This window comes from Grampus griseus (assembly GCF_964374135.1).
Source record: "Grampus griseus genome assembly, chromosome: 15".
In the NCBI taxonomy this organism is placed as follows: Eukaryota; Metazoa; Chordata; class Mammalia; order Artiodactyla; family Delphinidae; genus Grampus; species Grampus griseus.
The window spans coordinates 68,949,320-68,964,185 of record NC_139009.1 but is presented as its reverse complement, the minus strand read 5'-3'; the positions used below and the strand labels follow the sequence as shown (position 1 = coordinate 68,964,185).

At 41.6% G+C, this 14,866-nt stretch overlaps 1 protein-coding gene across 3 annotated transcripts in view; it reads right to left on the bottom strand.

Moving 5' to 3' along the window:
• Positions 1 to 14,866, bottom strand: part of CTNNA2 (catenin alpha 2) — a gene marked incomplete at both ends in the record, with an annotated part of 1,036,807 nt that overhangs the window by 799,468 nt on the left and 222,473 nt on the right. For all 3 annotated transcript variants that reach the window (XM_082672515.1, XM_082672516.1, XM_082672517.1), the window contains one exon: positions 244 to 363. In XM_082672515.1, coding sequence (XP_082528641.1) covers positions 244 to 363 — 120 coding nt within the window. The remainder of the gene's footprint in view (positions 1 to 243; positions 364 to 14,866) is intronic.

The following is a 14,866-nucleotide window of genomic DNA, read 5'->3' as shown; positions in this document are numbered from 1 at the left end:
AAGCAGGTGGCCTGTGACCTACTGTAAGCACACAGGGGCCCGAGAGTACCCAGGGAGTACCAGCGCGGTACAGTAGGGCCAGAACGGGCCCAAGTAGAAGATGTCTTTGTGATCACAGGTTCCTAAGGCATCTGATGATCTGATAGCCGGCAGGTGCAGCTGATCCACTGTCCGGGCCTACAAAACTACAAGGTTACTTAAACTCACTCACTTTCTCCCCTAGATTTCCAAAATCTTTCCCACCTGTTGTCTTCTTGCAGCTACATAGTTAAGTTTCACCATCTCTTTTCCAAATTCTTTAAAGCGATTTGCAAGGTCTTGCTCATTTGTAGCATTTTTGACAGCTTCTAAGGCCTCCTCCACCTGAAATGATAAAAAAAAAAATCCAATATATTTATAACTGGATAGTTAGTATTGCAATATTATTAAACATGCTAGAAATGCTGGTTTGTTAAAAAGAAAACATTTATTCATTAACATTTAAATAAAATAATGGGGAAAAGTACCCCAAGAAGCATTTATAATCAGAAAAAAATATTTGTTCAACATTTATATATTTTGTATATAAAAGATAATAATTTCTGAACTCCTAAAGCATATAAAATACTACATTGAGACGAGGGGAAGATGGCGGAAGAGTAAGATGCGGAGATCACCTTCCTCCCCACAGTTACACCAGAAATACATCTACACATGGAACAATTCTTACAGAACACCTGCTGAACGCAGGCAGAAGAACTCAGACCTCCCAAAAGGCAAGAAACTCCCCACGTACCTGGGTAGGGCAAAAGAAAAAAGAAAAAACAGAGACAAAAGGATAGGGACGGGACCTGCATCAGTGGGAGGGAGGTGTGAAGGAGGAAAAGTGTCCACACACTAGGAAGCCCCTTCGCGGGCGGAGACTGCGGGTGGAGGAGTGGGGGAGCTTCGGAGCCGCAAGGAGAGCACAGCCACAGGGGTGCGGAGGGCAAAGCGGAGAGATTCCCGCACAGAGGACCAGTGCCGACCGGCACTCACCAGTCCGAGAGGCTTGTCTGCTCACCCGCTGGGGAGGGCGGGGCTGGGAGCTGAGGCTCGGGCTTCGGTCGGAGCGCAGGGAGACGACTGGGGTTGGCGGCGTGAACACAGCCTGAAGGGGGCTAGTGCTCCACAGCTAGCCGGGAGGGAGTCCAGGAAAAAGTCTGGACCTGCCGAAGAGGCAAGAGACATTTTCTTCCCTCTTTGTTTCCTGGTGCGCGAGGAGAGGGGATTAAGAGCGCTGCTTAAAGGAGCTCCAGAGACGGGCGCAAGCCGCGGCTAAAAGCACAGACCCCAGAGACGGGCATGAGACGCTAAGGGTGCTGCTGCCGCCACCAAGAAGCCTGTGTGCGGGCACAGGTCACTATCCACACCCCCCTTCCGGGAAGCCTGTGCAGCCCGCCACTGCCAGGGTCCCGGGATCCAGGGACAACTTCCCCGGGAGAACGCACGGTGCGCCTCAGGCTGGTGCAACGTCACGTCAGCCTCTGCCGGTGCAGGCTCACCCCGCACTCCGTGCCCCTCCCTCCCCCCAGGCTGAGTGAGCCAGAGTCCCCAAAGCAGCTGCTCCTTTAACCCCGTCCTGTCTGAGCGAAAAACAGACGCCCTCCGGCAACCTACACGCAGAGGCAGGGCCAAATCCAAAGCTGAGCCCCGGGAGCTGTGAGAACAAAGAAGAGAAAGGGAAATCTCTCCCAGCAGCCTCAGGAGCAGTGGATTAAAGCTCCACAATCAACTTGATGTACCTGCATCTGTGGAATACCTGAATAGACAGCGAATCATCCCAAATTGAGGAGGTGGACTTGGAGAGCAAGATTTATTATTCTTTCCAATTTTCCTCTTTTTGTGAGGGTGTATGTTTCGGTGTGAGATTTTGTCTGTATAGCTTTGCTTCCACCGTTTGTCCTAGGGTTCTATCCGTCCGTGTTTTTTGTTTAATTTTTTTTCTTAATAATTATTTTTTATTTTAATAACTTTATTATATTTTATCTTACTTTATTTTATTTTACTTTATCTTCTTTCTTTCTTTTTTTTCCTTCCTTCCCTCCTTCTTTCTGTCCTCCCTCCCTCCCTACCTCCCTCTCTCCTTTCTTTCTTTCCACCTTTCTTTTTTTTTTCTTTTGTTCTTTCATTCTTTCTACTTCTACTAATTCTTTCTTTCTACTTTTTCTCCCTTTTATTCTGAGCCATGTGAATGAAAGGCTTTTGTTGCTGCAGCCAGGAGTCAGTGCTGTGCCTCTGAGGTGGGAGAGCCAACTTCAGGACACTGGTCCACAAAAGACCTCCAAGCTACACATAATATCAAATGACGAAAATCTCCCATAGATCTCCATCTCAACACCAGCACCCAGCTTCACTCAACGACCAGCAAGCTACAGTGCAGGACACCCTATGCCAAACAACTAGCAAGACAGGAACACAACCCCACCCATTAGCAGAGAGGCTGCCTAAAATCATAATAAGTTCACAGACACCCTATAAAACACCACCAGACATTGACCTGCCCACCAGAAAAACAAGATCCAGCCTCATCCACCAGAACACAGGCACTAGTCCCCTCCACCAGGAAGCCTACACAACCCACTGAACCAACCATAGCCACTGGGGACAGACACCAAAAACAGTGGGAACTACGAACCTGCAGCCTGCAAAGAGGAGACCCCAAACACAGTAAGATAAGCAAAATGAGAAGATAGAAAAACAGCAGATGAAGGAGCAAGATAAAAACCCACCAGACCTAACAAATGAAGAGGAAATAGGCAGTCTACCTGAAAAAGAATTCAGAATAATGATAGTGAAGTTGATCCAAAATCTTGGAGATAGAAGAGACAAAATGAAAGAACATTTAACAAGAACCTAGAAGAACTAAAGATGAAACAAACAACAATGAACAGCACAATAAATGAAATTAAAAATACTCTAGATGGGATCAATAGCAGAATAACTGAGGCAGAAGAATGGATAAGTGACCTGGAAGATAAAATAGTGGAAATAACTACTGCAGAGCAGAATAAAGAATGAAAATAACTGAGGACAGTCTCAGAGACCTCTAGGACAACATTAAATTCGAATTATAGGGGTTTCAGAAGAAGAAGAGAAAAAGAAAGGGATTGAGAAAATATTTGAAGAGATTATAGTTGAAAACTTCCCTAATATGGGAAAGGAAATAGTTAATCAAGTCCAAGAAGCACAGAGAGTCCCACACAGGATAAATCCAAGGAGAAATACGCCAACACACATATTAATCAAACTGTCAAAAATTAAATACAGGCTTCCCTGGTGGTGCAGTTGTTGGGAGTCCGCCTGCCGATGCAGGGGACGTGGGTTTGTGCCCTGATCCAGGAGGATCCCGCATGCAGCGGAGTGGCTGGGTCTGTGAGCCATGGCCACTGGGCCTACGTGTCCGTAGCCTGTGCTCTGCAGCGGGAGGGGCCACAACAGTGAGAGGCCCGTGCACAACAAAAAACCCAAAAAACAAACAAACAAACAAACAAAAAAACCAATTAAATACAAAGAAAACATATTAAAAGCACCAAGGGAAAAACAACAAATAACACACAAGGCAATCCCCATAAGGTTAACAGCTGATCTTTCAGCAGAAACTCTGCAAACCAGAAGGGACTGGCAGGACATATTTAAAGTGATGAAGGAGAAAAAACTGTAACCAAGATTACTCTACCCAGCAAGGATCTCATTCAGATTTGATGGAGAAATTAAAACCTTTACAGAAAAGCAAAAACTGAGACAGTTCAGCACCACCAAACCAGCTTTACAACAAATGCTAAAGGAACTTCTCTAGGCAAGAAACACAAGAGAAGGAAAAGACCTACAATAATGAACCCAAAACAATTAAGAAAATGGGAATAGGAACATACATATCGATAATTACCTTAAATGTAAATGGACTAAATGCTCCCACCAAAAGACACAGATTGGCTGAATGGGTACAAAAATAAGACCCAGATATATGCTGTCTACAAGAGACCCACTTCAGACCTAGAGACACATACAGACTAAAAGTAAGAGGATGGAAAAAGCTATTCCATGCAAATGGAAACCAAAAGAAAGCTGGAGTAGCAATTCTCATATCAGATAAAGTAGACTTTAAAATAAACACTATTACAAGAGACAAAGAAGGACACTACATAATGATCAAGGGATCAATCCAAGAAGAAGATATAACAATTGTAAATATTTATGCACCCAACATAGGAGCACCTCAATACATAAGGGAAATACTAACAGCCATTAAAGGGGAAATTGACAGTAACACAATCATAGTAGGGGACTTTAACACCCCGCTTTCACCAATGGACAGATCATCCAAAATGAAAATAAATAAGGAAACACAAGCTTTAAATGATACATTAAACAAGATGGACTTAATTGATATTTATAGGACATTCCATCCAAAAACAACAGAATACACATTTTTCTCAAGTGCTCATGGAACATTCTCCAGGACAGATCATATTTTGTGTCACAAATCTAGCCTTGGTGAATTTAAGAAAATTGAAATTGTGTCAAATATCTTTTCCGACCACAACGCTATGAGACTAGATATCAATTACAGGAAAAGATCTGTAAAAAATACAAACACATGGAGGCTAAACAATACACTACTTAATAACGAAGTGATCACTGAAGAAAACAGAGAGGAACTAAAAAAAAACCTAGAAACAAATGACAATGGAGACACAAGGACTCAAAACCTATGGGATGCAGCAAAAGCAGTTCTAAGAGGGAAGTTTATAGCAATACAATCCTACCTTAAGAAACAGGAAACATCTCGAATAAACAACCTAAACTTGCACCTAAAGCAATTAGAGAAAGAAGAACAAAAACAACCCAAAGTTAGCAGAAGAAAAGAAATCATAAAGATCAGTTCAGAAGTAAATGAAAAAGAAATGAAGGAAATGATAGCAAAGATCAATAAAACTAAAAGCTGGTTCTTTGAGAAGATAAACAAAATTGATAAACCATTAGCCAGACTCATCACGAAAAAAAGGGAGAAGACTCAAATCAATAGAATTAGAAATGAAAATGGAGAAGTAACAACTGACACTGCAGAAATACAAAAGATCATGAGAGATTACTACAAGCAACTCTATGCCAATAAAATGGACAACCTGGAAGAAATGGACAAATACTGAGAAATGCATAACCTGCCAAGACTGAATCAGGAAGAACAGACCAATCACAAGCACTGAAATTGAAACTGTGATTAAAAATCTTCCAACAAACAAAAGCCAAGGACCAGATGGCTTTACAGGTGAATTCTATCAAACTTTTAGAGAAGGGCTAACACCTATCCTTCTCAAACTCTTCCAAAATATAGCAGAGGGAGGAACACTCCCAAACTCATTCTACGAGGCCACCATCACCTTGATACCAAAACCAGACAAGGATGTCACCAAGGAAGAAAACTAAAGGCCAATATCACTGATGAACATAGATTCAAAAATCCTCAACAAAATACTAGCAAAGAGAATCCAACATCACATTAAAAGTATCATACACCATGATCAAGTGGGGTTTATTCCAGGAATGCAAGGATTCTTCAATATACACAAAGCAATCAACGTGATACAGAAATTAACAAATTGAAGGAGAAAAACCATATGATCATCTCAAGTGATGCAGAGAAAGCTTTCAACAAAATTCAACACCCATTTATGATCAAAAACCTGCAGAAAGTAGGCACAGAGGGAACTTTCCTCAAAATAATAAAGGCCATATATGACAAACCCACAGCCAACACTGTCCTCAATGGTGAAAAACTGAAAGCATTTCCACTAAGATCAGGAACAAGACAAGGTTGCCACTCTCACCACTGTTATTCAACATGGTTTTGGAAGTTTTAGCCATAGCAATCAGAGAAGAAAAGGAAGTAAAAGGAATCCAAATTGGAAAAGAAGAAGTAAAGCTGTCACTGTTTGCTGATGACATGACACTATACGTAGAGAATCCGAAAGATGCTACCAGAAAACTACTAGAGCTAATCAATGAATGTGTTAAAGTAGAAGGATACAAAATTAATGCATAGAAATCTCTTGGATTCCTATACACTAATGATGAAAAATCTGAAACTGAAATCAAGAAAACACTTCCATTTACCACTGCAAGAAAAAGAATAAAATATCTAGGAATAAACCTACCTAATGAGACAAATGACCTGTATGCAGAAAATTATAAGACACTGTTGAAAGAAATTAAAGATGATACAAATAGATGGAGAGATATACCATGTTCTTGGATTGGAAGAATCAACATTATGAAAATGACTCTACTATCCAAAGCAATCTACAGATTCACTGCAATCCCTAGGAAACTACCACTGGCATTTTTCACAGAACTAGAACAAAAAATTTCACAATTTGTATGGAAACACAAAAGACCCTGAATAGCCAAAGCAATCTTGAGAACGAAAAACGGAGTTGGAGGAATCCGGCTCCCTGACTTCAGACTATACTACACAGCTACAGTAATCGAGACAGTATGGTACTGGCACAAAAACAGAAATATAGATCAATGGGACAGGATAGAAAGCCCAGAGATAAACCCACGCACATATCTTTATCTTTGATAAAGGAGGCAGGAATGTACAGTGGAGAAAGGACAGCCTCTTCAATAAGTGGTGATGGGAAAACTGGACAGGTACATGTAAAAGTATGAGATTAGATCACTCCCTAACACCATACACAAAAATAAGCTCAAAATGGATTAAAGAGGGGCTTCCCTGGTGGCGCAGTGGTTGAGAGTCCGCCTGCCGATGCAGGGGACACGGGTTCGTGCCCTGGTCCGGGAAGATCCCACATGCCGCGGAGCGGCTGGGCCCGTGAGTCATGGCCGCTGAGCCTGCGTGTCTGGAGCCTGTGCTCCGCAATAGGAAAGGCCACAATGGTGGGAGGCCTGCGTACCGAAAAAAAAAAAAAAAAAAGGATTAAAGACCTAAATGTAAGGCCAGAAACTATCAAACTCTTAGAGGAAAACATAGGCAGAACACTCTATGACATAAATCACAGCAAGATCCTTTTTGATCCACCTCCTAGAGAAATGGAAATAAAATCAAAAATAAACAAATGGGACCTAATGAAACTTCAAAGCTTTTGCACAGCAAAGGAAACCATAAACAAGCACAAAAGACAACCCTCAGAATGGGAGAAAATATTTGCAAATGAAGCAACTGACAAAGGATTAATCTCCAAAATTTATAAGCAGCTCATGCAGCTCAACAACAAAAAAACAAAAAACCCAATCCAAAAATGGGCAGAAGACCTAAGTAGACATTTCTCCAAAGAAGATACACAGACTGCCAACAAACACATGAAAGAATGCTCAACAGCATTAATCATTAGAGAAATGCAAATCAAAACTACAATGAGATATCATCTCACACCAGTCAGAATGGCCATCATCAAAAAATCTAGAAACAATAAATGCTGGAGGTGGTGTGGAGAAAAGGGAACACTCTTGCACTGCTGGTGGGAATGTGAATTGGTACAGCCACTATGGAGAACAGTATGGAGGTTCCTTAAATAACTAGAAATAGAACTACCATATGACCCAGCAATCCCACTACTGGGCATATACCCTGGGAAAACCAAAATTCAAAAAGAGTCATGTACCAAAATGTTCATTGCAGCTCTATTTACAATAGCCTGGATATGGAAACAACCTAAGTGTCCATCATCGGATGAATGGATAAAGAAGGTGTGGCACATATATACTATGGAATATTACTCAGCCATAAAAAGAAACGAAATTGAGCTATTTGTAATGAGGTGGATAGACCTAGAATCTGTCACATAGAGTGAAGTAAGTCAGAAAGAGTAAGACAAATATCGTATGCTAACACATATATATGGAATTTAAGGGAAAAAAAATGTCATGAAGAACCTAGGGGTAAGACAGGAATAAAGACATAGACCTACTAGAGAATGGACTTGAGGATATGGGGAGGGAGAAGGGTCAGCTGTGACAAAGCGAGAGAGAGGCATGGACATATATACACTACCAAACGTAAGGTAGATAGCTAGTGGGAAGCAGGTGCATAGCACAGGGAGATCAGCTCGGTGCTTTGTGACCGCCTGGAGGGGTGGGATAGGGAGTGTGGGAGGGAGGGAGATGCAAGAGGGAAGAGATTTGGGAACATATGTATGTGTAAAACTGATTCACTTTGTTATAAAGCAGAAACTAACACACCATTGTAAAGCAATTATACTCCAATAAAGATGTAAAAAATAAAATGCTACATTGATTGTATTTTGAGTTGTGGTTTTGATAAGGGATATGGACTTTTAATTTCAAGTAGAAAAATAAAGAAAAATATACTTAAGAAATATGGAACTGAAAAACAAACTTTAGAAATGTTCAGAGGAGGAAATATTTTGCAAACAAAAACTGGAGGAACTCCTGGGCTGCAAAAAGTTTGAGGTAGCTTAAATCTGCAATCAATCTTCTCGGCATCACCTCTAAATCTGGGACTAAAGGGATTGTAATTTTAAGCTGAGTTTACGCCTTGCCGTCCAATAGAAGAGAAAATATTGAGCCTCGCAAAGTACGTGAATTTGAAGCTTTGTTGCCATGTAAGGTGGCATCAACTAGGGTGAACAGAATAACGATCAGTGGAAATAGCCAGGAACATAATCGTGAGTGAATAAGGCACAAGACAGAACTATGTTTGCAAAATCAAAAGTTCTTAGTGTTGAAGGGAGTCTGGTAGAGAGGCCTCAACTAGTACAGGCTTGTGAGAGTGGCAGTAGAAAAAGAGAAATGGTAGCTCTGAAAGAGTAATGAGAAATACATAGAGAATGTATGGGTCTACTGCAGAATTCCAATTGGCTCTTGTAGTTTAGACCAAATCAAAGGACAATATACAGACAGTTCATTGTTTGACAATGCAGGTAATCCAAATGACCATTAAAATGGCTAGAAAAAGTCATAGATTAACATAGTACTATAGAGTTACACCTTTGTTTAACTTGACACAATCACAAAGGTGGCTAATCCAACTTCCTCACCAAGTTCCACTGAGTGCAGGAAGAGAATAGTGTCTATAAACCAGTGATAATGGATATCATCAAATCTTTTCCTCCACAGATACGACAGTACCATTAAATTTACTAAATAGGCTAACATTTCATTAAGGAAAGAGTTGCAGCAAGCAAGGAAGTTATTTAGAATGATGGTGATGGGCGGTTCAATCTAGACTCCAGATAAAATTAGGTTTCCATTCTCATCTTTCATGGAAGATAGAAGATCTTTCTTTCGTACCTATTTGCATTGTTCCTGAATGACTGTGAAGAGGAAAGGCTACATCTTGCTCTTGGAATGTCTGCAGGTGACAGGGACCTGGGAAGAGTGGAAGGACACAGATGGCAGGCTGTGTGATGGTTCTGAGAAGAAGACTGGTGCTCATGGGGGAGGTGTTATAAGCGGAGATTTGGGGGACTCTGTGTGCTGGATTGGGAAGTCACTTCCAACAAGCTGATAAAGGGGGCCCTTAGAGGCAGCTGCCACGTCCTTCCTTGTAATAAATGCCCTCTTGACCTTGGACCCTACAGACAGTTATTCTCCTCCCATGGCCGGCCTGGGCTGACGAACACCAGCATGAGAACCCTCAGCTCTGGCAGGTCTTCCTGTCCTTAATACTAGAGCCTGAGTTCTGGGGATGGGGATAGCTGAAAAGTGTGAACTTCTAGACAGGATATTAAAATTTCCTCCCTATTTGGTGGATTTAGATATTATTTTCAGAGCTTGTCCCTTAAAACTCTTAAAATCTTGAGTCTTCTCAGAGTTTGTCTGAAATAGCCCTTACCCCCATTTCCAAAGCAAGCCTACTTGTCAATATTATTTAGTCGACAGCTCTGTCAAATTGTTTGAGACAGACTCTTTAAGTCAATCTCCAGGACTTCCCTGGTGGTCCAGTGGTTAAGACTCTGTGCTCCCAGTGCAGCAGGCACAGGTTTGATCCCTGGTTGGGGAACTAAGATCCTTCATGCTGCACAGTGTGGCCAAAAACAATAAATTAATTACATTAAATCAAATCAGTCTCCAATTTTCCTGACTGAAACTGCACTTACTTATTTTGATGTAAAAAAAGTAGTCTGAGAATTCATACTTCTTAAGTATGAATACTTATTAAGCACCTCCTAGGAGCTAGGCAGACATACAGGGATGGGGACAGCAGGAACAGAGGAGTCTGTTTCCCCTCCTGGACCATGTGATCCTGTTCTCCTGTCCACAGTCACTGCCCATACCAGTGCTATAAATCATTGTTATGATCATTTCCATTTGGACAGACTGACTTCATTCCGGGGTCCTTCAGTTGATATCCAGTTGATTGGATTTTAAGTGACACTAATGAAACTAATAAGTCATACAAAGCTCTCTTGTTAGGATCTGGATTTAAATTTAAAAGATGTTATCTTGGAAATAGGAGCTGGCCAAGTAAATGAGTGAATGAAGACAAGATTCTATATTTGACTACTTTACTTGTTGAGCCATATACTCTGGTTTGACCATGGATATCTCAGCAACATCATACTTTATCTTTCTGCCTCCTAAAGATAAGCTGGCCTTCTTGATTAAATTTTCTGTTTCCTTGTTCAAAAGTGAAGACAATGATTTCATCAGAAAGCAAGAATGATTAAATGCTAGCATCACTTATTCATAAACTGCCATGCTTTATAAAGTACAATAATACATCTTGATACATTTCCAAAGTTACCTTCAGCTTGTACAAGAAAAATGACAATAGACAATGTCCCTGACTACTTATGATGTAGCAGACATTGGTCCAAATGTTTTACATATACCTAATTTAGTCCCCCAAACAGCTCTTCGAAGCTGATAGTTTTCTTGTTTCTTCTTTACAGAGGAAAGACTGCAGCCAGAGGGGTGACACAGCCAGCCTGAGAGGTCTCACAGCAAGAGAGTGCAGGAACCTGGGTGTGAACCCAGATAATTTGCTCCAGAGCTCATACTTTTAACTCCTGGGCTGTGCTGCCTCAGTTTCCTAAAAAGGATGGTTTTGTAAAGCTGTTGAAGTCCAGTTTGGATTGTACTGATCAGCTGATAATGAAGATTCATTAAGAGTCCTGCCCCATCTGGTAAGTCTCCATTCCACCTCTTAATTTCTCTAAAATCTACCCCTTCACAGGACACACTGCCACTGCCTTCACTCAGCTTTCCTTTCATTCACTGGCCTGGATCATTTTAATCATATCTCATCTCTCAATCTGTCTCTTTGGTTGGGCTCACCCCTCTTCTAATTCCTCTCCATATTGCTACCAAAATTATTTGGCTAAATCACGAAGCTGATTCTAATGCTTAGGACTACTCAGCAGTCCCCCATAATCCATACAGAGTCTAAACAAATGGGTAGAGTCCAAACTAATTCTCATGATAACGGAGACACTCCACACCCTGTATCTCTCTAACTCTGTGACTGCCCCTCCCAACCTCACCCTCTCTGCTCCAACAACAGAATCAATCAACCATATTACTGTGAATGCCCCAAGTCCCTCCCTCACTCTCATGCCTTTGTTCTTTCCTCTGCCTGTGAAGCTCTCAGTAGGTGAAATCTTTTGTCCCACCTGGATCCATCTCCCTTCTTCTGGCAAGAGCATCCCGGTTGGGAGCAGTGAATCACTCTCTCCCTAGGCTGGTTATAAAATCTAAATTTCATACTTTCTGCCTGCTCTGTGAACACGTAGCTCGGCCCTTTACGTCTTTTTTTTTTTTTTTTTTTTTTAAATATTGGCTATATTTCCTGTGTTGTACAATATATTCTTTTTTTTTTTTTTGAAGATGTTGGGGGTAGGAGTTTATTAATTTATTTATTTATTTTTGCTGTGTTGGGTCTTCATTTCTGTGCGAGGGCTTTCTCTAGTTGTGGCAAGGGGGGGCCACTCTTCATCGCGGTGCGTGGGCCTCTCACTATCGCCGCCTCTTGTTGCGGAGCACAGGCTCCAGACGCGCAGGCTCAGTAGTTGTGGCTCACGGGCCTAGTTGCTCCGCGGCATGTGGGATCTTCCCAGACCAGGGCTCGAACCCGTGTCCCCTGCATTAGCAGGCAGATGCTCAACCGCTGCACCACCAGGGAAGCCCTGCATCTTATTCCTATGTTAAGCTTTGTAGGAAGAGAGTGTTTGACAGGCAACAGAGGAGGAAGGGGTTTTGTTTCCTGGTCCTGGAGTGCTCCCTGGACAGGCTCGGCAGCAGGGGTAGCTCCTCCAACACCAGCTGGCCCCCATGGGTGATTCTGTAGTTCAATGCCTCTAGTGAGACGTGTCTCCACGCACAGTTTTCCTTGACACCCTAAAGGGCAGATTTCTAGCAAGTTCCGTTGGCTTGTGTGGCACTTCAGTGGCCTCTCTGTCATCCAGTGACCTAGGAACATCTGGATCTTGGCCCTGGTTTGGGGTGGGCTCCTCCTAGCGTGCTCTATCTCAGTCCTGGGGGGAGTGGCTACTCCTTCCATCTGCCATTCCTAGATTCCCTAGAGTTCTCTTTACGTCTTCCTAGACAATTCCTTGTTCCTCTAATCTATTAGAGCTAATAATTCTTTATATTAAGCTTTCCCTGCTCAAATTACTGTGTAGTATTGCTCTCACTCCTGGACAGGATGACACCTCCCCCACTCTTTGGATGGGGCCAACCTCTTTCCAATCACCCTCAACACTTAGCCCCCAGGTTCAGGCTTGGGCTTGTGACTCCAGCCTGTTCAATTTGTGGTTGAACAATTAGTTCAGGAAAAGGCAAATCTCATTCAGTTCACTGAGCCCCAGTCCTAACACCTCCCTCTCCCAACCACATCACCCTTCTTCACATTATCCCAAATCACCCAACAATACAATTTGGTTGAACTGATCCCATCCTTGGCTTGGAAGGTGATGAGGGAGAAGAACAGTGCTGACCAAACTAAGAAATCAGCACATCCTATGTCCCCTCTAAATAATTAACTCAGAGATGTATACCTGATTTAGAGGCCAAAATGACTAACAAAATTATAAAACTTTTATTTGAGCTGCCTGGGAAGAGAATTTCCTTTTTTGCTAACTATAACCTAGAAGCATGTAATCTTGAGAATATGTTGCAGCTACCTTGAGATTTTGAGAAAAGAGCCTACGGAGAAGAGTGTCCTTAGTGAGGAAAATGAGATAGAAACCTGGTCCTTGTCACATGTTTGTACCTTGATCAAGCTTTGCCTGAAGCTACCTGCCTCTGGACTTTTAGTTTGGTGAGTCAATATATTCCCTTTTGGAACGGCCAACTTGAGTTGGGTTTCTGTTATTTAAAATGGAAAACATCCTAATTATTATGTTTTCCTTCCAGGTGAGACCATAGCAGTATGCACAATTTTCACAACATGTGCTTCACTCTTTCTTAATGTCTCCCCCACCTATAAACTCATGAAGGCAGGAGCTGAGTCCTATTTACCTTTGAAGTCATATATCTTGGCACAATGTCTTATACATAGTAGGCATCCAATAAGTATCTCTTGAAAGGATAACTGAATAAATAAGTAAATTCCAAATAAATCAGCTGAAGTTAATGCCGTGACAGGTCTGATGAAAAACATGTGCTAAGAACCTGGGCAGTAACTTCTACCTTTAGAATCAGAGACAAGGATATTTTATACCTTGATTATGTGCAGCAGAAATTAACAAAATATTGTAAATCAACTATACTTCAATATTTTTTTTTTTTTTAAAAAGAGCCACATCAGAGTTGCAGGACAAAACAGTAGACTGCTGAGAAATAATGTTACTGGGGACTCACTAAGACCATTCAATGCTAATGTCACAAAAATCACAGGCAATATTAAACTCACCCACCAACAATGGGGCAGCAGCATTAGATTTGTCCCCTGGTAGCCTCGAAGATAATCTGAATTTCCTGAGAAGTTGACTAAATGGTTGTGTTTTCTCATTTTGCTATTGACTTTCTAGAGAGAAATTCTGAGATAATCGGGAACATCATTATTCCAGGACTCAGACTGAGTACAGAAAAAAGTGATTGTTTCCTCTGACACACACATGGCTAGGTGAGTTTGTGTGTAATGACATCACCAACGCTAAGAATTGGACAATATACTCTGATTGCATTCACTCAGAGTTTAGGGAAAATAAATATCGCTCTTCTTGATCACTGATTGAAATGCAGGAGTCCTTTCAAAGCGTGAAGTGTCACAACTCCATCTCCACTGATAATGTCAACTGATTGCAGGATACACCAGGTGTCTGTAGGGAATCACTCACCAGCAACTTCAACCATACAAGTGATTATAATTCAGTAGTTTTTAATGATGTCTGATGTGCAAATGATTCCTTTAGCTTCGCTCAGGAACATCAAATTCCCACTTTGGCGATAACTCGGCTTTGAACTATATGTCACTCGCTGTTCCATCACTATCCTCCCGAATTCAAAATAACTACAGTAGCAAAAACCTTCAGCAGTCATACGAATCCTTAATATATTCAAAAGAGAGCTCAACGTTAAAGCACACACAAATACTTGCAAAATAGAGCAAGTAGCTTAATTTGAGCAGCTAGAATATTTATGTTATATGAAAAGATGGACTCCTTAGCAGGCATATAAACTTAAGTGTGCAAATGTAATTTTAAGGTAGCAGAATGCAAAAACCTACACACTGCCAAATCATACAACCTCTGCAGAATTCCCAGTTCTTTACTCATTTTCAGAGGGTGAATGAGTTTTGCTCAGGATTACTCAATTTGCCAACAATTACCTAGAGGGTGCAGGGCAGAAAATGAAGACGGGCATTTTAGGAGAATAAATTGACTCTCCTTCATCTGCTCAGTGAATTATTGATGGAAAG